The sequence below is a fragment of the Astyanax mexicanus genome, chromosome 1, assembly GCF_023375975.1.
Source record: "Astyanax mexicanus isolate ESR-SI-001 chromosome 1, AstMex3_surface, whole genome shotgun sequence".
NCBI classification, from domain to species: Eukaryota; Metazoa; Chordata; class Actinopteri; order Characiformes; family Acestrorhamphidae; genus Astyanax; species Astyanax mexicanus.
Window position 1 is genome coordinate 53,869,287 of NC_064408.1, and position 24,287 is coordinate 53,893,573.

General features: G+C 39.6%; 1 protein-coding gene across 5 annotated transcripts in view; it reads left to right on the top strand.

Moving 5' to 3' along the window:
• The window catches only part of sash1a (SAM and SH3 domain containing 1a), a 332,277-nt gene extending 307,990 nt beyond the window's left edge, over nucleotides 1–24,287 (top strand). For 4 of the 5 annotated variants that reach the window (XM_022665489.2, XM_022665493.2, XM_022665507.2 and 1 more), the window contains 12 exons: nucleotides 2,526–2,658; nucleotides 3,099–4,000; nucleotides 5,574–5,648; nucleotides 6,269–6,412; nucleotides 7,864–7,996; nucleotides 8,249–8,418; nucleotides 8,724–8,933; nucleotides 9,948–10,098; nucleotides 10,973–11,101; nucleotides 13,642–14,615; nucleotides 20,227–20,358; nucleotides 21,502–24,287. In XM_022665489.2, coding sequence (XP_022521210.2) covers nucleotides 2,526–2,658; nucleotides 3,099–4,000; nucleotides 5,574–5,648; nucleotides 6,269–6,412; nucleotides 7,864–7,996; nucleotides 8,249–8,418; nucleotides 8,724–8,933; nucleotides 9,948–10,098; nucleotides 10,973–11,101; nucleotides 13,642–14,615; nucleotides 20,227–20,358; nucleotides 21,502–21,762 — 3,414 coding nt within the window. In that variant the 3' untranslated portion in view covers nucleotides 21,763–24,287. The remainder of the gene's footprint in view (nucleotides 1–2,525; nucleotides 2,659–3,098; nucleotides 4,001–5,573; nucleotides 5,649–6,268; nucleotides 6,413–7,863; nucleotides 7,997–8,248; nucleotides 8,419–8,723; nucleotides 8,934–9,947; nucleotides 10,099–10,972; nucleotides 11,102–13,641; nucleotides 14,616–20,226; nucleotides 20,359–21,501) is intronic. The other variant, XM_007255656.4, reaches the window with a different exon arrangement.

The window sequence follows — 24,287 nt, forward strand, 5'->3', positions numbered from 1 at the left end:
AAGTAAATGATGTAACTGTAAAATGTTCATATATCATTATCACATATACACATTTTATTAAATTCTATTTAAAACGCTGTTTGCAGTCTTACATATTAATTAACATTTTCTAGCAGTTACAGTAATCATATATCAAATAATTGCAGATACATATTTACAAACAATAAATTGTACTGGTATGTTCTCTTGAATTGTCATGTAAAATCTGTGTATATACAGCTGTACACAAGCAGAGATGTAAAATGTGAGTACTTTTACATGGCTTCCTGTTCCAGTAAATAGTTTGACCCCAGAGTGTGAACCTTTGAGAAAAAGATACTGCACAAAGTCTATTACCCATCCAGTGAATGGAGAGGAAATAAGGCTCATAAATGTACACTCGTTTATCTTTCTTCTACCACACACTGATACAGTCAGGTTTTGGACCTCATGTTTGAGTTACAGAGCAGTGCAGTGTTTGGATCACAGGCCTCTAGGCTAGCTCTCTGCTGTTTCTGAATGAAAGTGGGTAGGCCCCTGTACGTTAACGGTTAAACTGATGGGGCAATGCTCTATAAGAAGAGCTTCCTTAAGGGAGATCTCGCTGATCTCGGCTCAGCTCGACTCCAGCCTGCACATAGAGGCAGCACTATGTTTCCACGGCCCACCGCTGTCATTAGATCAGCTCTTACCATAATAACAAAGCTGCTCCTCATGGTCTGCCGTTCACTGATGTACGATCAGCCTTGGCAAAGGCTGACACAGACACGGCACTGTATTTGTACAGCACCGATCTGATCTCAGAGCAGCCTTCCTTCTCTCTGGCTGACCCACATTCCTGCACTCGTCCAAAGACCATTAAGGATGTGCACGGGTCATCTGGGACACCCCTCATAGTTCCGGACGCATAACCCATCTTTGCCAAAGCTTTCGTTGTATGTGCTCACACACGTTTAAAAAACGCTGAAATTAGGCTCACAGCTCCCAGACTGCAGCCGCAAATGTGCAGGTCTCTGGGTTCATTTGAGCTTTGAGCGTGGTCTGTGTATGTATGTATCTGCATGGATCACAGCTTTTGGATATGATGAAACTTCTGCTGGTAAGATGGACCAATTAATCATTCTTTTTTTACTCTTGAGACTCTCTGTCTCCTTCTCTCTGTCTTTCTTTCTTCAACTTTTTTCTTTTTGTCTTTCTCATGCTGAAATGTGGCTTGGAGCCTTAGGGTGCTGACTGCTGGAGTTTGAAGAGTATAAATGGGCAAATCCGCATGTTGCATAGTTGTGGAAACATTTGCATGTAGACTCAGGGGCAGACTGTAGTTAGTGGTTTAGATCTGCTCCAAAGGCCTTATTATATCAGTTGAATAGAGGTTTATTCTTTGTGTGTATATATTTGTGTGTGTTGCATTATGCACAATGTGTGTGTGTGTGTGTGTGTGTGTGTGTTCACTGAGGGAGTGATTATCATTTGAACTTTTCAATGCAAAGTATTCCCTATTCACTCACAGTATTTGACTCAAAGAGGTCAGACGCCACAAGTCTTCCGTTAATCTCTGCACTCTTCTCTCTCTTTGTGTGGATTTCTCAGTCCTTCTCCTGAAAAACAACTTTACACAAGTTTAATTTGCAATACTAATAAGTGTCTTTGTAACATTCGCTCCTCTGTTAGACCTCTCTTGCCCCTTATCTGTAAGTAAATGAGTGTGTCTGTATGGATAAATTTCCCTCTGTAAGAACCTCATTCAGCTCCATTACTCAGGGTTTTAAAAAACATTCATTGTGAACAGAACATGACTACTATGATTGAGTGTGTTCTGTGGTACTGGAAACTAGCTGCACAAGTAATAAACAAGAAGCTGTGTATGTGTGTGTGTGTCTATGTGGTTTGTGGCACTAGGAACATTTTGATCTTATGTTTGTGTGGTAAGTAGCTGAGAGACTGTCAAAAAGGGAATAACAGTGCGTGGTCACTGGTTTCTGTGCTGACAGTAAAATAAGGTTCTAAGTAGACCCTACAGTCAAGTTATATATATTTTTCTTTCATCTTATTTACAATGCCACTGTAAATTATACTGTTTTCTTATCATTTTTAATTTCATGTGGCTCATCCTTATACCAGTGTTCCATTTGAAATACTGGGAAACTCAAAGCCATTCCTTGCTTTAGGCTACTGAGGTTTGTTGTGGCCTGTAGAGAACTGAATACCCACATTAAAAGACTTCTTAAGATTTCATAATGCCACAGGTCAGCTACTTGTATTTCTTAGTTTATAATGTTAAGCTTGTTAATGTTATTTATTGGTGTCTTTCTAACACACAGTCTTTTCATAAGCTTACTAAACTAACGTAACAGTCCATCCTAAACATACATCCCATAAAGCCGTCCGTACCATTACAACACTCTCATTCTTTTGTGCATTTCTTGTGTGACAATAGACTTTTTAGAAAGGTTTCCATTGAGGTTTTGATCAAACCAAACATGTAGCTTTTTCAGTATGTTCATGATTTATAACAGCTGTTAATAACCCATGCTTTCTCTCTGTAGTCTCGTGAACAGTCTGATGATGAACAGGAAGAGTCTGTAAAGTTTAAGAGGCTTCACAAGCTGGTCAACTCCACCCGCCGGGTCCGCAAGAAGCTTATCAAAGTAGATGATGGCAAAAGACATGGTTCAGAAGGTATGGACAGTGTTTGAGTTGTTTAATCTTCTTTCATTATTTTTAGACTAGCACAATGAGAAAGCAAGTTTCTTAGATATTAAGAAAAAAAAATTTGTTGTCTAAATGGTCTTTGGTCTCTTTGCTTTGATTGTTTAATTAAATGGATTAACAAATCAGAGATATAATACATATAATATTGACTCATTAATAAAATTCCTTTAGGCTGGTTCATCATAATGTGTTGATAGCTAAGAATGATTATAGACCTAACCTTAACATCAAATAGCCCCATTTTGTATGTTTGGTTTTCACTTTTTTGCCTAATCCAACAGTTCAGCTAATTAAACTCTTTATGGAGTGTTTGATGGCTACAGTACAATGTGCATAGTTATAATAATAATAAGAAGAAGAACTATAATAAGAGTAATGAGCTTTTCTTATCCTTTTATTTCCACAAGACTCTCTGAGCCTCGAAGCCTCCCCTTCGTGTGAGGACACTAGTGCACTTTATGCTGGAGTCCATAAGAAGACTGCCCGCTGCACAGACTCCTCACTGTCCTCCCTGACCCAGGAGCAGCTGTCTCTGGACGGTGACACAGAGAGTCTAACCACCTCACCATCTTCCAGCAGCCTGGAGGCCTGGAGCTCAGCACACAAGCTGGTGAAGACGTCCAGCAGTGGCCATCCGCACGGCTTGATTCGGCCTTCTCCTCGCAAGAGCAGCGCAGGGTCCTCCTTTTCTGAGCTTGAGGGCCTGGCCGATGAAGAGAATAAGGTTTCTCGCTCAGCCACAGATGGAGAGATGCGGAAGGCGCTGTCCTCACTGTCCCACGGGGTAAGTACAGACAGCATTTACACCTACTATGGCCTGACCCGTCCCCGTCCACAGCAACAGCACCACCTGCTGGTCTCTCTGGATGAATTTGGCAGCACCAAGCGTCCACTGATTTCCACCTGGCAGCGCAGCAAGCCCGACCCCAACTATGCCTACTCTACTAAACACCTTCTGTACCAGCGTTCTCGCAGCGCCCAGAAGCCCTCCAGCCCTCCCCCTGCCTTGGCCTCGTCCCCTCCCGTACGGGAGAAAGGAAAAGGCATTGGAGGCACTACAGGCAGCGGCTGGCTCTTTCCCCCGAGGCGTCTGCGAGGCAGGACAGCGGTTAGTGAGCTAAACATCACCTATGTGGTGGAGCGCAGCCTCTATGGCCACCTGAACTGGACCGGCCTGGTGCGGCCCGTCACGCTCGGCAAGGCAGAGAGACGCTGTCTTCTGGACGACGAGAGGGACGCCGACAGGAAATGGGCATCCAGCGTGGACCGCTGCACTAAGCGTGTCCTTTTACGCATCCAGCAGAAGTCCGTGAGTGACCGAGGTGTAGCAGGCGGGTCACAGCGCCCCCTCCTGGATCAGAGGAGTAGATTACTGCTGGGCTACTGTTAAAAACTGCAAGCAGGGTTAGGAAAGAATCAGCTTCAAGCTGTAGGTTTGCTCAAGCAAAGTTTGAAGTACTGAAAGTAGTGCAGCCTTGTATCTGAGAGTAAAACACAATTCCACATTGTCAACTTAGGATATCATCTACAGGCTGGAATAATAACCTAAATCTCTTTCATAGTATCTGATCTCTTCAGATTTTCTTTCTGATTTGATTAAACCTCTAACCCAGACCGCCAAAGACCTCCCGAAATCTCTGTTTGATGTGACGTGAGGTTCTGATGAAATCTCCTCGCCTTCAGAGAAGCTTATCAGTTGCCCAGGCGATTTCAGGAGTTTCAGAAAATGCCACGCAGTCTGAAACTCTGATCCCAGACTGATCAAGTAGAATAGAGAGTCAGGGGAGAAGAAGCAAGAATGAAAGAGTGTAAAGGAAATAAGAGAAACCTCAGCAGAGCCCAGCTCCTGCTCTTCTGTCTTTTTCCCTCTGTTATTTTTCTCTTTCACTTGTTCAGTGAACTGTGTCCAACTGTGGTAGGATTGCTTTCTGATAAGAGAAGAACACTTTTTTCTTATCATACAGTAGCTATATCAGAGAAAAAGGAACTCTTAGAGAACTCTAAGTATAAGTGTATTTGAAGTGTAGATGCGTATATTATAGTACAGAATCTGTCTGGATGGATAATTTTGTCATGTCTTTCATCTAATTGCAGTTCAAGTAGCCTTGCAGTGTCTGGATCCTCTGACCATAACAGTGTCATTCATAGTGAGCGTGAATATGAAATCCATCCATAGACTTTCTCCATGTTGCTTGTCACGCTCGTTTTTTTCTTTGTTCGCAGTTCACATTTTTTTTGTTGATTGTGAATTTTGTTAGTTTTGTTTATGTGCATATTTATAATTTTTCTTCTTTTTTTTTTTTGGACGACTCTCATGCGATTTGTGTGTGCATGGTTTGACGCCTCATCAAATGACAAACTGTTGATATGCACCAGTTGTTGTGGCTGTGCCAGATCTTTTTTTATTCTTATAGAAAATGTACTGTGTCTGATGCATCTCAGTAACTTGGCTTTACTCAGCAGGTCGTATACTGTACTTCTGTATACAATAGAAAGAAAAAATAATTCTTAGACTGCTTTTAGTTTTTTTTCTGTCATTTAAATATGTGGTAATGCAGTCTACTCATGCTTTCCGCTCTAAAACCACTGTTAAATATAAAGTGTGATCATCTATTTGAGCTTTTTAAGATTTCATTTTTCTTTTGCTTTTTCAGGAAACTGAATTAGATTTACATGCTTTTTTAAGTTAAACAAATCATGTCTTACATGCTTAAGTTGTTAGTCATTCATTTCGATATGTCCCATTGTAAATAGGAGCATGTATCATTATATCTTGGTTTTGGTTAATCAGTTTGAGTTGACTCTTTGTGCATTGATATATTTGCATTTTTCTAGTATTTTTTTTTAGTTTTATTCTAATTGAGTGTTTTTGTTTCGTGCAGAGGACTTGTAGTTTTGGGGGCTTTGACCTGTCCAATAGATCACTCCATGTGGTAAACACAGCTTCAGAGCCAAATGTAAGAAAACTATTTTTTTTTATATATATTTGCTCATGTTAATATTGAGTGACATACACTATATTGCCAAAAGTATCTGCTTGCCTGCCTTGCAATTAGTAAAGTGAGACTTAAATGGAGCTACTTAGCCATGGAAACCCATTCCATGAAGCTCTCTGCGCTCTACTGTTCTTGAGCTAAACTGAAGCTACATGATGTTTGGAGGTCTGTAATAATTAAATCTAAAGGAATTTGGAGAACTCTGTGCACTATACTTCCTCAGCATGCACGGACCCTGCTCTGTTATTTTATGTTAAATATGTGAGTTGCTTTTATTTTCAGTCACTTCCAATTTGTTTTAATATCACTTCCAATTGACTGTGGAATATTTAGCAGTGAGCAAATATCATTAATGGATGTGTTGCACCTTTATTTAACACGCTGGGATTCTGTAAGCTCCTGAGAGCAACCCATTCTTTCACTAATGTGTGTAGAAGCAGTGCCTTAGTGCTTTGTTTTATATGCATGTGACCATAGAAGTGATTAAAAACCCTAGTTCAATGAGTTGGATGGGTGAGGGAATATGTTTGGCAATATATTGTATATATATTGTAATCTTACTCAGTTTTATTCTGTTTCAGAATAAGGAACAGGAGGCTTTGTACAGAGATGTGGTGAAGTCTCCTACCACCTCTCGCATCTCTTTGGGAAAGAAGGTCAAGTCTGTGAAAGAGACCATGAGGAAACGTATATCCAAGAAATACAGTGGCTCTCTCTCTGAACAGGTATGTACACATGCTGTTTCAGCATTTTAATGTAAAACTGCATGGAATAGCCAAAATAAAAATAACCAAAAGCATTACACATCTTGGTTTATGCTTGAATCAGTTGAGAAAAGTAGTTTTATAGAGAAAGGAGAAAATCAATAAACTGAAATGGAGTTTTTATTTAAGGAGTCCAAGTCCTGCTGAAAGTGTTTGCTGTGGTTATAGGGGTTTTTTGGGTAACAACTAAGCAACACAGTAACATCAGCCTACCATAAATGGAACACTGCCCACTCCACCCAGTGAATGAGGTCAAAAAGTGACCTAGAGGCTGCCAGAACTGCTTAACCAAGAGTAGTATTAGTGTTCCAATCCTTTAGTTATATACACTTAGAACAGTGAGCAAGACTTTTCTCTCAAACCATAGAGCACCAACAAGTCCTATCATCTTAAGGAATTTACATACATACATGCATATATTTCTCTCTCTCTCTCTCTGTCTCTCTCTCTTTCTCTCTCTCATTATGTATCATAATGTAATCTCATACATTTGAGTTATCTAAAGTAAAGCATAGAGCATTTAGTTTAAGCCCACAGGCTTTATTATCTTTCTTCCACTCTGAAATTACCAGCCACATTTACCCCCTTACAAAGTCCGAAGGCTTTCAGCCTCAATATCTCCACCCTCTGCCTTGTTTTTTTTTTAATTACTATTTTTCTCTTTTATTTTTTCTGACTGTGTGTGCAACAGGCATTAAGAATTATGCAGGCTTCTTTGTATACAAGGTTTAAATCATGTCTTGCTTCAGTCTGTCTTCAGTGTGTGGTGTGTCTGGTGTGTGTGAGCACATGCACAGGACTGAGCTCATTTGTCTAGTGGAAACCATTCAAACCTCAGTATAAAAAATGCAGTTGTTCTCTGATAGCTCACACTCTCAGTGTTACACTGCCATCTACTGACAGAGAACTTCAAAACCCAACCGAAAATACATTTTTGTTTCAGTACTCCTCACTGCCTAATTTATGCTCCAGCAACCCTTTAATTTAAGGCTTACTGGCAGATGCCAGTAGACTGTATGTACTTTTTGCGACTGCATTCTCAGCCACTATTTTTAAATATGGAAGTGAAACCCTTCAAAGCACTTCGTTGTCTTGATCTCTATACATCTTTTATTTTCTCACCACATATTAAAAATAGTATCTTACCAAGAATATGTGAAACACTGAAAGCTGATTCAGGGATATAATCTCAACTTGAGCTCAGGATATGATTGTTGGAACTGATCTCTGGTCAATTTTAAAACACATTTTAAGTAAAGAAAAGAAAAGCTATTGTGACTGAATTATTTTGTAATACATGGTAAACTAAGCCTTGCTTAACCAAGCAGCAGTTCTTTTTTAAATTATGTTGATACTTTTATTAAAAAAAATCTGTTGTGTGTTTGTGTGTGTGTGTGTGTGTGTGTGTGCAGTCAAGTCCAGATGGAACCCCCAGCTCTCCTCAGTCTCCTCAGCCAGACACAGACTCACTGGAGAAGCCCAAACTGAAGGCGGGAGGCTCTGTCGAGAGCCTGCGCAGCTCCCTCAGCGGACAGAGCTCCATGAGTAAGTGTGTGTGTGTGTGTGTGTGTGTGTGTGTGTGTGTGAGAGAGAGTGAGTGTGTGAAAGTAAGTAAATGTGTGTATCTATATGTTGCAATGTACTAGACATCTCTCCACCTCTAAACTGACTTTTTTGTGTTGTAAGTTTGCATGAACCATCTTTGACACAAGAGGGCAGTGTTAACCATCATAATAAATGTGTGACCGTAGGTTGTTGAACTGTGTGATATATCGTTGTTTAATTGTCTTCCCACAGGCGGTCAGACAGTAAGCACTACAGACTCATCTGCCAGTAATCGTGAGAGTGTGAAATCAGAGGATGGTGATGATGAAGAGCTGCCATACAGAGGCCCTTTCTGTGGCAGAGCCAGAGTACACACAGACTTCACCCCCAGCCCGTATGATACAGACTCACTCAAACTGAAGGTACTAAAAGCACACACTATTTAAACAGGAGAAGGACAAAAATCGTTTTTTTTTTTATGGAATAATTTTAAGTTATTTTTGAGCATTTATTTTTGGTCAAATAATCAATGTGACAATAAAAAGATACATTTTAAATGTGCCAAAAAGAACATTGATGATATACTTAACTCACATCCAGCTTTTATGTAATATTGACTTTCAGACCCTACAGTTCTAAATGTACAATACAAAATCTGGCACATCTGTCTCAGATTTTCTTATAAATCACTAGCTCATTTTCACCCCATGTGTATGTGTTTTTCTAGAGAGGAGATGTGATTGACATCATCAGTAAGCCCCCAATGGGTACGTGGATGGGGCTGCTGAACAATAAGGTAGGGACATTCAAGTTCATCTATGTGGACGTGCTGGCAGAGGAAGAGGAGAAGCCCAAACGCACTGTGAGGAGAAGAAGGAAGGGAAGACCCCCTAAACCCAGCTCTGTAGAAGAACTTCTGGAGAGAATCAACCTGAAGGTGAGTGATATGCAAACACATGAACATGAATATACATAACACAAGAATTTACTTTTTTACCAGTGATTTTTTTTTCTCTCTAATAAATGATTAAGAAGAACCTTTTGTTGGTTTCTTTCAGCAGCATTTACAGTGCACAGAAACATTGGAAACTTATAAAGTTTGCTCTGGTCATTATAACATAAAACAATTTTTTCATACATAAGAGTGCTTAATAGGCGGCACTAACATACATACACACACACACCTACTGAGAATTCACATCCAGCCCATTTATAGACTCAGTAGTACATGTACCAATTACTCATAAGCAAAATATAAATACACACAGCATGTTTCAACTGGGACAGCCTGTATCTAGCAGACCAATGTTATGTACAGTCTACAGTTCTAGGCTTCTTATCGTTTTCCTTTTATAGCCATAATGACAGAACAAGAAAGAGAAAGACAGAGAGGTTGAGAAAGTTGATGAAGCGAAAACAGAGGTGGTCCGTGTTGTAATGAAAGACTTAGCCTCTCCCACACTAAGACTCTCTCCTACATTGAAGTGAAGGTCAGGTTCAACCATACATGTAATAGTTTTATTACAGCCCAACGAGAGTGATCCACCCTTTAGACCTCCTGTGTGTGTGTGTGTGTGTGTGTGTGGTGGAGTAATGACTGTGGGATGGGTGGGTGTGTGCCTCCTACAGATGCTCAAGCTGGATAAACATATATATTGTTATTTTGAGTCTGTGAGTAAGATAATGGGTCTGGGAGAACAGCAGTGCTATATTAAACTGCTCATCATTTCTGATTGGCCACGTTTGATGTGTAATTGCGTCTTTTATGTGTGTGTGTGTGTGTGTGTGTGTGTGTGTGTAATGGCAGGTTTGGTGTGGCTTAATGCTTAAAAAAAGAAAAAAACCCACAGCAGACTTGCTGTGTAATATGTCTTTGACATTGTGTGTACTGCTGTGTGATGGAAAGAAACTCTGGGATCTTTCGGGGCTAAAATGTGTGTGTTTGTTTCAGGAACACATGCCTACATTTTTGTTTAATGGCTATGAGGACTTGGACACCTTCAAGCTGCTTGAAGAGGAGGATCTGGATGAGCTCAACATCCGCGACCCTCAACACAGGGCTGTCCTACTCACTGCTGTGGAGCTGCTGCAGGAATATGACAGTGAGTGCACATAGACTTTTTTGACCAAACAACTCATAACTGCATTCTTCTATGTTGCAGCATTTAATAAAGAGCTTTAGAACTAGAGACGTGATCCGAGCCAATATCGGGACTGATATTGTTGTGATTAACATATCAGATATCAGGTGATCGCGACAAATACCCATCTAGATTCCAGTGCTGGAATATAACACAGCCATATAAGAGACACATTACCAATCTGTATTACATGTCCAAGGTTTACCATGGACTACATCAGCTCCAGCCTCAATGAGCAAATATCTAGCTGCTGCTTTAACTAAAAAATTGATGATTTGAAGATGTTTTAGTGGATCGGAATTGGATCGGAAATGAGAAATGCTTAGCGCACCACTACTTAAAACACTTTATAGCTGGAGCTAAGGTGATGCAGTAGTGTGCAAAAATGTGTAAACCTATGCATATGGCTTTTAAATAATATTACAATAAAAAAAAATAAACTCTCTAAACAATGTAAATTTCTTGCTTTTGAAAAGGTGGTCTGTGGATTCTCCTTTAGATTTGTTAATTTCCCCAACAGCGTGACTGTTTAAACATGATAGTGTAGATAGTGTTATCTAAACCCAACAGAGGTTTTAAAATACCTAATCTTAAAAACAAGATTCATTGTATTATTAAAAAATATTTATTCGTTTTTACACGAAAGAGAAACTTTGTTTATTATGCCTAAACAGAATGTCTTGAGTTTCTACATTAATAGCTCTGTAAAACATTAACATACCATGTCTTTATCCCAGAGAGTTCTATAACTTATAGTAAATTTTAGATCAGTTAGAGTTTATGTTGTTTATGTTGTTTACAGGACTTAACTTTTGCTTATTGTGTTGTTTTCTAGGCAGCAGTGATCCGGAACGCAGTGGCCTCTCTGGCTCTCAGGAGAAGCTCCTCTGTGAGGGGCAAGGCTTAGTGGGCGACTCCCCACGGGACTCTGGTTGCTATGAAAGCAATGAAAATCTGGAGAACGGTAACCAGGCTCTAGTTTAGCACCCCATAGCAACTGCATTTCCCATCTCCAGCCTAGAATAGCAACGCCATGACATCCTCCTCTCATGGGTGGGCCACGCCTCTTTCTCGCCCATGCTTCCGTATCCTAACAACCAATGAGACACCACCATCGCCTCTGGATCAAACCGCCATGCTGTCTCTCTATTCCACCTTCCACACAAAACCCTCTTCCTCCTTTTCCTGTCTTTCTGCCAAGCACATAATCACAACCTCTCCATCTACAGACTGCACTCTTCATCTCTTAGCACTGCTTCTTCCTCTCTGTCTCCCAGTCACTGACCCAGCACAACAGACTCAGTTAGCAGTAGTGTTCCTCCGTGTCCTTCAGGCTGTCTCCTGGATGCTCTCACACAACTCTTTGGGGCTTGGTTTTGAGGTGCTGAAGGATGTAGTTGCACAAGAACAAACAAACAGAGACTTCTAGGAGCTCAGAGCAACTGACTGTACAGATCTGCATTGTTTGCCCATATGTCTGCTGCTTCAAACTCAACGAGCCGACATTAAGTTTGAGTGGTGAGAAAGCTGACAGCTGGAGGCTGAAACCAAATTTTTGCTGTCCTCAATTTCAGGAGTATTGTGTAATTTTTGTGTGTGTACGCGTGCGTGCATGCATGTGTGTGTTTTCAGCAGCTATGTTGCACAAAATCAAATGTGCCTAAAGAAAAGAGAATTATGTTGAAGGATATTAAATGGATAAAAGTTATTCTAATAAAACAGAGAGAGAGAGAGATTATGTAGATATCTGTATGTTAAAGTATTTTAATATAAGGATTGGACTGTATGTCCATATACTGCTGATTAAGTTGCCATTTGGTTAATTTAATTGGTTAAATTTACTAATTTTCTTTTAACATTTTTAATCGCATTATGGCATTGTATGATACTGGCTCTGTGAATGTGTGTGTTCTTGTGTGTGTGATGGAAATGTGTGTAGTCTGTCGTAGTGAATAATAAACCCCATTTGGTCTCAGTAATCTAACTCATCTTTGTACTTTCCTGTTATTTTATCTTTTCTCATTCCTTCCCTATTTCTGTTTCCATAAAAGGCTTGTATAAGCCTACAGTATTAATGTATTGCCAGTAGTCGAGCATTGAAGTATGAGGTTGTCCTTCAGAGGCCTCTTTTTCATTTTTGCTTGTAGTAGAATCAAATGTGATAGGTCACATGTTTTGCCCTGAATAACCTGAATTTATGCTGCTGTTCTTTTCTTTTTCTCTTTTTCATTATCCTATTATGTTGTGTTATATTTAGCTTTAAAATAAACCTTCATTAACCTTCTGATCTCATTAACAGACCATTTCTGTGTCCCTCTTCAGCACTAAATCCCATTGTTAACACTGTACAGAGAATTCGTCAGTACATTTTTATTCACTTGCACAGTAAAATCTCATGCGTATTTATTCTGATTCATGTAAATTTCTTAACAACCACCTGATTATAACTAGATTATACATAATTAAACTGGCAAAACTGTTTAACCCCCCAAGTTCATCTGTACTTAAGAGCAAAAACGTTCCCAGGTCAAATTGACCCATGTTTTACTACATTTGTCCAATTTGATCAAAATATATTAGTTTTGTTTCCATAAACATTATCTTTAGCTCGATTATTAGCTCAGTTGTTTATCTATGATAATTCACTATAATTTAAAATAAATAAATACATAAAAAATGTCAGTACAGGGTAAACTTGGCCAGTGTTCATTATACTATGTAAGCCAGTCTAAGGTAAAGGTTTTATTCTCCAAACTTTATTACAAATATTCTTTCTGTATTTTCTGCATCGATGACCGTTTCACCACTATAGGCAGCTGTACTTTAATAATAGGTCTCGTAAAATGTGTTTAATTAGAACCAGTGTAAACAGTCAACATACTGTGGTCTTAAAAACTGGCAGAACAGTTCACAAATGTGTTTAATAACCTGATCTATTATCTTTCCCTGCCTCTTTCTTAACACACAGAAACAAACTGTCTACCAGCATACCGGCTGTGTTTCAGACATAACAAATTAATTATATGGTATCAGCTAGCAATGTCATGGTAGTGTAAGGATGTATTGTTGCCTTTGTGATTCAGGTAACTTCATTTCTACTCTGTTTTTAAGCCATTGACTTCTGTACAGCAATGCACCACGGCAGCTGCCTTCAGTTTAGGACTCAACCAATGAGTACATTTCTAACATTCTGTGCATTATCCCATAACATTTCATATCACTTCACTAACAGCTTTTTTGCATTTTGCATGGTTAAGCTCTAAGATTCATTGTACAGTTGCTGTAATCAACTCTGTCAGACTTTAGGTGAATTATAGTGTGCAGAAGTTAGATTAGTATTTGAAGCTTAATATATGCATTCATGTGACACATTGTATTAGTCAGAATAGCACATAAATAAACAAAACAGATTTTGTTATAAACAGCGTACATTATCTACATGACACATTAGATTACTGTTAATATAAAAGTGTAAATGTTTGAACGCGAAGCTTTGTGTTGCAGGTAAGAACCGCAAAACCTCTCGCTCCAGTCGAAGCTCATCTGGCTTCGAGTCTGGCCGGATCCAGTCTCCAGACTATCCCACTCTTCCTATGACCCGCTCCACCGAGGCGCTGCAGCACCAGACAAAGAAGGAGCGTAAATTCCCCAAGCACTTTCTTCCCCGTCCAATTAAGGGCTTCAGCCTGCGGGGTCTCGGCCTGAGGAAGAAGTCCCGCATGCCGGCCAGCCGTAGCTGTGAGGAGCTGGACGGACCCCAGGAGAACCTGGTGCTGTGCAAGCGTTCACACTCTCTGGGGGACCTGCAGTGGGAGCAGGGCTTTGAACAGAAGAAGGAGCAGCGAGGCAAAACCCGGGACTGCAGTGTGGAGTTCGGCCAAAGGAAGGAGGCAGCAAAGTCTCTGAAGAGTCACCAAGAGGTGAAGCTGCACAGAGTAGAGTTGAAACCTGAGGCTAGATTTGGACCAGGTCAAGCTGAAAGGCCACCAGTGCCCACCCAGCTTCCTTTGAAGCCCTCCTGCCCTGTACAAGGTTCTGAAGTTCCAGAAACCCAGTCCCTCTCAGCCCCTACAAGTCCAACTCCACGGACTCACCCCAAAAAGCCCCCAGTGCCCCCTCCAGTCCCTGCCAAAAAGTCTAAAGAGCGCCTGGTAAACGGCCTACGACACCCACTGGTCCTGTCAGGCTCCACCCCAAGCACACCAACTCTGCCTCCTAAACCTGTGAGCAGCCCTACAAGCCCGTCTGATGGAACACTGTTCACTCCAGTGTCCCCGGGGGATGCAGAGAGTGCACCAGCTGTGGCCCCACCCTGGCTGTCTGACCTGCCAGAGACTGCATGCCCACAGATACAAGGGGTTAAAGTGTCCCTAGGCAGGAAGGTCTCTCATGCCAAATTGGCTGATCTGGAGACACAGCTTGAAGAGAGGCTTGGATCAGAGGGCATTGATCTCACCGCTGAACCCTACTCAGATAAGGTAATACACCTGTTCACCTGAATGGATCATTTCCATATTGGTGTGTAAAAGACTCACAATGGAGCTCCCAGGATCTGACGCACATTTTTTTATTAAATATTGTGTGTCAATGTTTTTATCAGATCTATTTTAGACATAGTAATACATTTTAACTATAGTTTAAGTTGATTTTTAGTTTTATTGTCCATGTCTGCACTAATGTTTTAAAAATTGAATGGTCATGAAATTTGCCTTGAACAAATCATGAAAATGTATTGGTTAAAACTTGGATGAACCCTGAGAATACCCACCTCTTTATTGCATTTTGGACAGACTGGTAACTGATGTGACCCATCTTCAGACCCATCCTCAGATCTTCATCCTAATTTTAAAGCAAGATAAAAACTTACAGCGAGACTATAGGCTCCACATGTATGGAGTGAATTTTGTGCCGAAAGTTTTACGTAAATAAAATAAAATCCACAATCAAAATTTTAAGAATCAAAAGTAAAACATGTATGTTGCAAATTCAAAAGAGAAAAAATATATATCAAATATATATATTTAAATATACTTGGTTATTTTATTATTCTTTGCACTTATTTGAAAATTATTTTAGTTTGGATTTTGCCAGTCTTTGCTTTCATTTTTGGATTTTTTTGGATTTTCTGTGGATTTTTGTGGATTTTGCTGCTAAAGACTTTTGCTTCTGGAATCTCTCCTTTGCTTCTGCTTCATTTTTTTGGTTCTGATTTTTGGCACACTTTTCACGGGTGGGCGGGGCTTAGAAGAAGGCGTTCCCCTTTAATCTCTATTGGTCACCTACCCTGAACCCTCGTCTGAGACAGACCACGCCCACCCCGCCAGCTTCAAGCGCTCTTCCAAACATGGCAGAGCGAACGGGGTTCAGCTCACAGCAGCACCAGCAGGTACTTTTCCAATTAAATTTCATACAGACGTTCTGTTTAATGTTATATTTCTTTTTTAAGTAAGTGTTTAACTCTATTAAGATGCTCATGTTAGCGGGGTGTGCTAAATATTCAATTCAATTTTTTATTTATATAGCGCTTTTTACAACAAAGGTTGTCACAAAGCAGCTTTACAGGAAAAACAGGTCCACGCCTCTTATGAGCAGCACCACAGAGATGCCAATTTTATGGTGACACAGTGGCAAGGAAAAACTCCCTTTAAGAGGAAGAAACCTTGGAAGTAACCAAGACTCAGTCCGAGGAAACCATCCTACTCGGGTTGACCCGCTCATTACAAACAAACAACAAACAAATAACAGAACAAAAACAGTACAGAGAATTAATGTGAACTATGGCTAATATAACAGGTACTAATTTATGAATATAAGAATGTGATGGGCACAAACTATAGAGCTATGGCTAATACAGAAACAGATACTGAGTGTGTTAATGGTAATCAGTGCAGGGTTGCAGAGCCGGAGAACGACACAGCGGGCAGTGGAGAGCCAGGCTGGGAACATCAGGAACAGGGCATCTCCATACATGTAAAAGAGATAGATAGAGAAAACAGAAAGGAAAGGAAGAGATAAAAAAGCAGAAGTTAGAAGGGCTGTGTAATAATTCTGAGTAGAAGGACAGGGCTGATTCCTGAAAGCTGGAACCACAGACGGATGCATCCAGGAAGACCGGCCGGCCAGGCGTCTCAGCACATGTGAGAAAGACAGAGAGAGAGAACAGAGAGGGGAGGGAAGAAAAAGGGGTTAGAATGGTTTTATAAAACTCTGCTGGAGTGGGATGGGCACTGGTAGCAGCAGCTCGGGACATGGGGAGAGAAAGAGAAAGCAGATGATTAGGACAGGGTTTATATTTGCTGGATAAGCTGTAAGAGGAAGAAAATTGTAATGAGACATTACTCAAAAGCTTGAGCAAATAGAAATGTTTTGAGTCTAGATTTAAAGATTGAGAGTGTGTCTGAGTCCCGTATATTAATAGGGAGGTTATTCCAAAGTTGGGGAGCTTTATAAAAGAACGCTCTTCCTCCTGCATAGTTTTTTCTAATACGCAGGACTAATAACAGGCCAGCGTCTTGGGAGCGGAGTGAACGCGGCGGATTGTAAGGAGTAAGGAGTTCCTGTAGATAATGCGGGGCCAGACCATTGAGGGATTTATACGTCAGGAGAAGTATTTTATAATCTATACGAAATCTAACAGGTAGCCAATGTAGGGATGAAAGAATAGGTGTAATGTGATCGAACTTTCTAGCTCTGGTAAGCACTCTTGCGGCTGCATTCTGAACTAGCTGGAGTTTATGGAGTAATTTATGTGGACTTCCAGCCAACAACGCGTTGCAGTAGTCCAGCCTGGAGGTTATGAATGCATGTACCAGCTTCTCAGCATCTTCGAGAGAGAGTATACTGCGGATTTTAGCTATATTTCTTAAGTGGAAGAATGCAGTTTTGACTATGCTACATATGTGAGCATCAATGCTTAAATTATACTAGTTAGTTAGTGAACACTAACCTACCTAGTCAGTGAGTTAGCTAGTTTACCTAGGTCATCTGGTCAGTGAGTTAGCTAGTTAACCTTAACCAGCACTTACTTGGCTTTACCCTGGGGCATAATAACTAGCTTAGCTAACCCACTAGCTCACTGACTAGGTAACCTAACTAGCTTAGCTAACCCACTAACTCACTGACCAGATGACCTAGGTTAAGTAGCTAGCTAACTCACTGACCAGATGACCTAGGTTAACTAGCTAACTCACTGACTAGGTAACCTAACTAGCTTAGCTAACCCACTAACTCACTGACCAGATGACCTAGGTAAACTAGCTAACTCACTGACTAGGTAGGTTAGTGTTCACTAACTAACTAGTATAATTTAAGCATGGATATTTAGCACACCCCGCTAACATGAGCATCTTAATAGAGTTAAACACTTACTTAAAAAAGAAATATAACATTAAACATAACGTCTGTATGAAATTTAATTGGAAAAGTACCTGCTGGTGCTGCTGTGAGCTGAACCCCGTTCGCTCTGCCATGTTTGGAAGAGCGCTTGAAGCTGGCGGGGTGGGCGTGGTCTGTCTCAGACGAGGGTTCAGGGTAGGTGACCAATAGAGATTAAAGGGGAACGCCTTCTTCTAAGCCCCGCCCACCCGTGAAAAGTGTGCCAAAAATCAGAACCAAAAAAATGAAGCAGAAGCAAAGGAGAGATTCCAGAAGCAAAAGTCTTTAGCAGCAAAATCCACAAAAATCCACAGAAAATCCAAAAAAATCCAAAAATGAAAGCAAAGACTGGCAAAATCCAAACTAAAATAATTTTCAAATAAGTGCAAAGAATAATAAAATAACCAAGTATATTTAAATATATATATTTGATATATATTTTTTCTCTTTTGAATTTGCAACATACATGTTTTACTTTTGATTCTTAAAATTTTGATTGTGGATTTTATTTTTTTACGTAAAACTTTTGGCACAAAATTCACTCCATACACATGGTGGTCTATGGTGCTGACAAAACCTTTCAATGAAAACAAGTCAATTAATATTAGAAATGCAGCCTAGTTTAGGGTTTGGTACTTTATGTGCACAGATAAAAAAAAATGCTACTAATGATTAAGTAAATAAAAATAGTCCAGTTTTCATGTTCTGATACTACTATTAAAGATAACACTATCCACAATAGAATGTTTATGCTGATCATATTAATTTGATTAATATATTTTTCATGTTTTAAGATTGAAAAACGTGTTTAGTTTAAACAACATTGAAGTTGTTTATTTCATAAGATGTTAACAGTCTGCTTTTGTCAAGACTTCTTTTTAATCTGCAGCAGAAATGTATAAAAATATTTCCCAAATACTTAAACTGATTATTTATTGTGTTAGGTTGAATAGGATACTGCTTGTTTCTATTCTATTACTATAATGGCAGCTTTCAGTACTGACATATTGAATAGATCATACTTTCCTGATCCTAAAAACAAAAAACACAACATAACAGGCAGGATGACTAATGTTATTACAGTTATAGATCAAAACGCGTGTGGCAGAAGTCAGTTCATCTTTAAAGAATGTAAACTGCAATAAAATGTCTCGTCATAATGACTTCTTTATTACTCACTAAATTGTTGAAGTGCCATAAAATATATTTTTTTCCCCTCGCATCAGTCCATTACTTTAATAAGTCCATTAAATTTCCATTTGTTAATCAAAACAGAGGTATCCATGATGAGAACACAGCTGGCACTGAGCTATTAATTGGTAGCGGCTGGTCTGTGAACCGCTTGCCTTTTGATTTTCATATTCTAAAATGCTCGGTTTGCTACAGACATAACTATCACATGTTCGGTATCCTTTACCGCTCCTCTGTACCATGCCAGCAATAGCAGTGGTCTAGTGTTTGGATCCTGTACTGCACAAGCCAAGTCCGCAGGGAGACCATCTGGATGGAAAGAGTGTAACTGTGGATTTGGCCGGCCTGTAATTTAGAATTCTTAGCCTATTAGCGGGGTGGCCCAGGTCTGCTGGGTGTGGAGCAGACACTTTAGAGTAAAAGTGATCTACTATAGCAGAAGGGAACTTTAACAGTAGTCCAAGTTACATTTTCTACACAGGCTTAAGTACTGTTGAGTTTAAAAGTTAACTTCCTGTTGCCAAGGCCTCCACTGGGACACACTAAGGTCAGAATGTAGGTGAAAATTATTCTTGCCAAAACTGCAGCAGGCAAAGCTCCTGTTTTTACATTTACGAGGGCACAAGGTGTCAGGAGTTTTCATTGCTCTTTAAATTCGGACCAAACTAATTAGCTTGGCAGTTGGGGAAGACCTCGGTGAGAGTAAATGAAGTTGTTTTGAGTTAAAGTTGCAGTGCAGATTGGCTACAATCCATCTTATTTGTGCTGGAAACAATGCAGTCAGATGATACTCGTCCACTAAAATGAATCCACTAGGACCACTAAACACGTGCTGGACTTGAGTCATCTTTTCCTCAACTTGATTGCATTTATATAATTTAAGCACCCTGTAATTAACTTGTAATAAAGTCTCCAGTTAGTACCTTAAGCACATCTGCTTGGAATGCTGTCAGCTTTTAAGAGCTCCAATTGTTTCTCCATGTCGGATGTCCCAACAGATTAAACTGTCTCGCAGAGTCAAGTATCTGTCTGGTTTCTGTCCTCACTATTCACAGTAGCTTTGGTGCACTGTTACGACTCATTAGGCCACATAATTTCTCTCGTATTAAAGAAATGATTAAGTCTCACTCGCCTCATAAATCTTTAACTGGTGCATAAAAGTTTTGCTTGTTTGTGTCAGACTTTGTTTCCAAGCACTCATTGCTCAGGGTTGGTTTCTGGATAGCCCTAAAGTACAATAAAAACCACATGAAGTACATATATGACTTGCTAATTCACTCTGTCTTTCAAACTTAGACTAGCTGTAGCTGTACTGGATGCAGCAGCACTGTGATGATCCCATCTTTACTTTAAAATAACTTTTCTACTTTCAGAACCTGGCAAATGATCAAGTAGCATGAGTCTCTCTTTCCCTTATGAAGCTGTACAGATAGTGAACCTGCCTTGCATGCTTTTAATCTTGCTTTTAATGCTTTTTTTTTAATCTGTTTGTCTCAACTCTCCTACCTCTCTGCTTCTCTCCAGCATGGCCGCTGTGGAATTCCTCAGGCCTTGGTGCAGAGATACTCTGAAGACTTTCAGCAGCCAGTGAAGGACATGGCATCTACCCTGGACCAGATCAGAGTTAAACAGCTCCGCAAGGACCACCGCATGGCTGTGAGTGACTCATGCATTCAATTAGCTCTAATCATGATCACCTGTTTTTCATCTTCAGATGCTGAATCTGGGGAATTTGTAAAAGTTTGTAATTAAGTAAAGAGTTTTTGCTGGTTTCCCAGATGCAGATTAGGCATAAGCATTAGCACTGCAATCTTGTTAAAGGCTTGACTTACACCATGTCTAAACAAGAGATGTTTCTCATTATATTTCCAATTCCAACAAAATCTGGACGCTGCCTAAAATGTAAATAAATGTAAATATCAAATCAAATCATCAAATCAAATTTATTTGTATAGCACTTTTTACAACAGGTGTTGGCACAAAGCAGCTTTACAGAAACATGATTACAGGACAAAGAATCAGGCAAAACATTAAACATAGAATATACATAATACAGAACCCCCAGTGAGCGCGGAGGCAAGGAAAAACTCCCTCAAGAAAACCTTGGGAGGACCAAGACTCACATTTAAGGGGGGACCATCCTACCACTGGTCAAACGGTTTTGAAATAAAATAAAAAAAATAGATTAAAAATAAATAGAATGTATTGATGTGAAAATTACATAGATCTATATTTTATTCTAATAAAAACAGCTCAGCAATTTGCAACTACTAGGTACAAAAAGGACATTTTAGAGAGGCAACGTCTCTAAGAAAATATGGACAGAGATTCATCAATCTTTAAAAAACATCTTAAATTGTGGAACAATTTTAGAACAATGTTCCTTAACATAAAATGGTGAGGACTTTAGATATACCACCATCTACAGTACATAACATCAACAGATTCAGAGAATATGCACAAGGCCAATGGTTAATGCTAAATGCTGGAATTCATTGGAAATCACTGCATGGGCTCAGGAGCCTTTCCAGAAGTTGTTGATCTATGAAAACAGTTTCTAATGCCATTCACAAATGAAGAAAAAGAAGAATTATTTGTAAACCTAATACAGAAACACAACTGGTTCCTTCTTATCTGGGCCATTCTTTCCTTTTGAGAGACTTTGTCTCTCTAAAATGCTCTTTTGATGCCCAAAGTTTTAAGATGTTCTTTAAAACAGTGAAGGAGTAGGTTTTCCAATACTTTATGCATATTGTGTGTGTATTTATGTAATGTTTCTTTTGCATGTCTTCTCCACAGATTCCCTCAGGAGGTTTGACAGACCTTTGCCGAAAGCCTACATCTCCAGTTCATTTGAGCTCTGTTTCGGATTGGCTGGTGTCCATTGGAATGCCCATGTATTCGGACCTCCTTCTGGCTGCAGGCTACGAGACTCTGGGCCATTTGTCAGCTCTAACAGAAACCGGAGTGCGGGAGGCGGGGCTACAGGAGGAGAGACATATACGCCGGCTGCTTAGCGAAGCCAGACTAGTCACAGCCAGCAGTGCAACACAGTCTTAACACGTTGGAGGACTGCTGTGACCCATGTGTGAGCTGTAGTAAGCTACTCTGGAACAGACTTAGCTGTGAATCAAGTCTGGTGGAGTCTCCAGTGGAGAGCTGAGCACTGAAGGACAGGAAGGAACCTGGGCAGAACTGCAGTGTTCTAAGAACACCTTCATCTTCATCTGTTGCTAACTCCTGCTGAGGTTTACAGAAAAGAACTGTGTGGCTTCCATGAAGAAGTATTTTTTGTCTTCAAGGTCTTCGTAACTGTGAGCAGGAAAAGGTCATGACCTGGGAAGATTGCCTTTTATTGTCAGCACAACTTTCTCTGGACATTTAGAAATTTTGTAAGGATTTTAAAGAAAATGGACTTTTAATCAAACTTCCTCTCTTTTCCTTCATTTGATAAGTGCTTACTGTTTTAAGGTAAACAAATTGTGCTCCATTAAGCACAACTAGGCAATGCTGCCTGGCCAAAGTAATTCCACTTAATACAGGTTAAAATAATACAGTTATATATTATGTTGATATTTCATGTTCACAAAGACATGGATATTGGAGGACATTGGTCATTAATGGAATTCTCAAGCAGAAAGTTGACATGTTGGGACATCAGTTCTAACTGAGGATTACGCTTCCTTTATTTTCAGGACAGTGGAGACAGTACAGTATATTTGTACAGACAATAACAAAGCCATTTCAAGAAATATTCACTCATCACCAGTGCCAAGTGATTCAGATGTAAAGATGCATTGGCTTTTTTATCTTCAGTTAGTTTGAGAAAATATTGTATACTCAGAATGCATTTAATTTTCCAATACACAGTATCTAACAACACATTACTCAGCATGATCTAAAGGATCAGCCTTTATTACTAAAGTGATGACATAATGCTAAATTCATTTGAAGCTGCTTTACCACCTTTTCATACAAATGCTTATGAATATACTCCTCACTTTCTGCAGTGTCATTTGTGCTGAACTGATGCTTCCAGCAGTGGATGTTGTTATATTTAATGTATATTATTTGCAGCTGCGAGTGCTTTGATGGGAATTGTTTTTGCCCTTTTTCAAACTCCAGCTTTCAGCAGAGTAAAGCACATGGTCAGAAATTCAACTTAAACTTGTTCAAACTAAGCATTTTTAGATTGATTTTAGATTACATACAGCAGTATATTGCAGCCAATCAGGCTTCACCACACCCTGTGAGTCAGCATCCAAGTGTTTCAAGTAGGCTGAAGAAAATTTATTTGGTAGCATATTTTTAAAAAACAATTAAGCACAGTGTGTGTGTGTGTGTGTGTGTGAGAGAGAGAGAGAGAGAAAAAGAGAGAGAGAGAGAGAGAGAGAGCATATGCACACTCACAGCAAGCAGACATGACTTTCACTTCCGAGAAATGCATCTGACAGAGGAAGTGAAGGGTAAAATAATGTTAAATGAGAGAGAGACGAGTGTGAACTGTGTAAACATCAGCCACGTCAGCACAAGGCGTATATTCACTGATATTCCTTCATATCACAGGCTACATGCTCCTCTGGCCAGTCTGCTCCAGTGTTTCTGACTGTGTTATTCCTGGGATTTGATTTGCTGGCTGCTGTGTGCGCAGCCTCATAAACAAGGCTGAATAATTAGCTTCAGGACAAAAGTGTTATGCCGATCATGTAACTGTGAGTTTTCAAAGCTTTTCACACACACACTGTGGCACCTTTTATGGGGAACCGGTTTTGCTCTATTTAAGGTTTTGTATCTGTTGCAGCACAATTACCATCAGGCCCACTGTGGCTCTCCAACTCAAACAAAATGTCTTAATAGCGGCAGAAAATCAGGAGATCTTTCCTTGAAGTGGATGCCTTTATTAAAAACAAACTCAATCAGAAGGGGGGAACTCTGGGATTTTGTGATTCTGGGAGTTTTACAAAATGTAAATATATGTTTCATAAAATGTTACTGTAAAAATGCACTTTATAGAGACATACAGTGGTGGACTTTTCTTTTGGAAAAGACATTGTTTCTAATTGGCGAATGTCTGAAGACAAGCAGACAGTTATTTTGTCTTTTTTTGGAGGGGTGATCAGGATTAGGCATCACTCTAAGCTGACGGATTCTTACTTGCTGATTCCCAGTTGTGTGTCACCCCTCATTAATAAAATAATTAACTTTTCCAAGCTAATTACTGATCAAAATCATCTTAAAATTTGAATTTTCTATAACACAAAATGAATGCTAATTACATATATGAAATGGTGGGCCAGTGTTGCACATTCTGTATATGTAATTGATATTTAAATAACTTATTTTTTGCTTTTCATATCAAACTGTAATTATTAGCTGTACTATATAAAAGAAATAGCAATACTCTTTTGCATATTGCTTTAGCTGGTGTCCTGCTACAGTACCTATTGTAAAATATATGTGTACAAATGATTTTATCTGGTTTCAACTAGCTAATGATTGTCTATAAAGATTTTGCTTGTGTATTGAAAAAAATGTCTAAAATTATTTGTCATTCTGAAGCATAATAAACAAAATCCTTTGCCTCA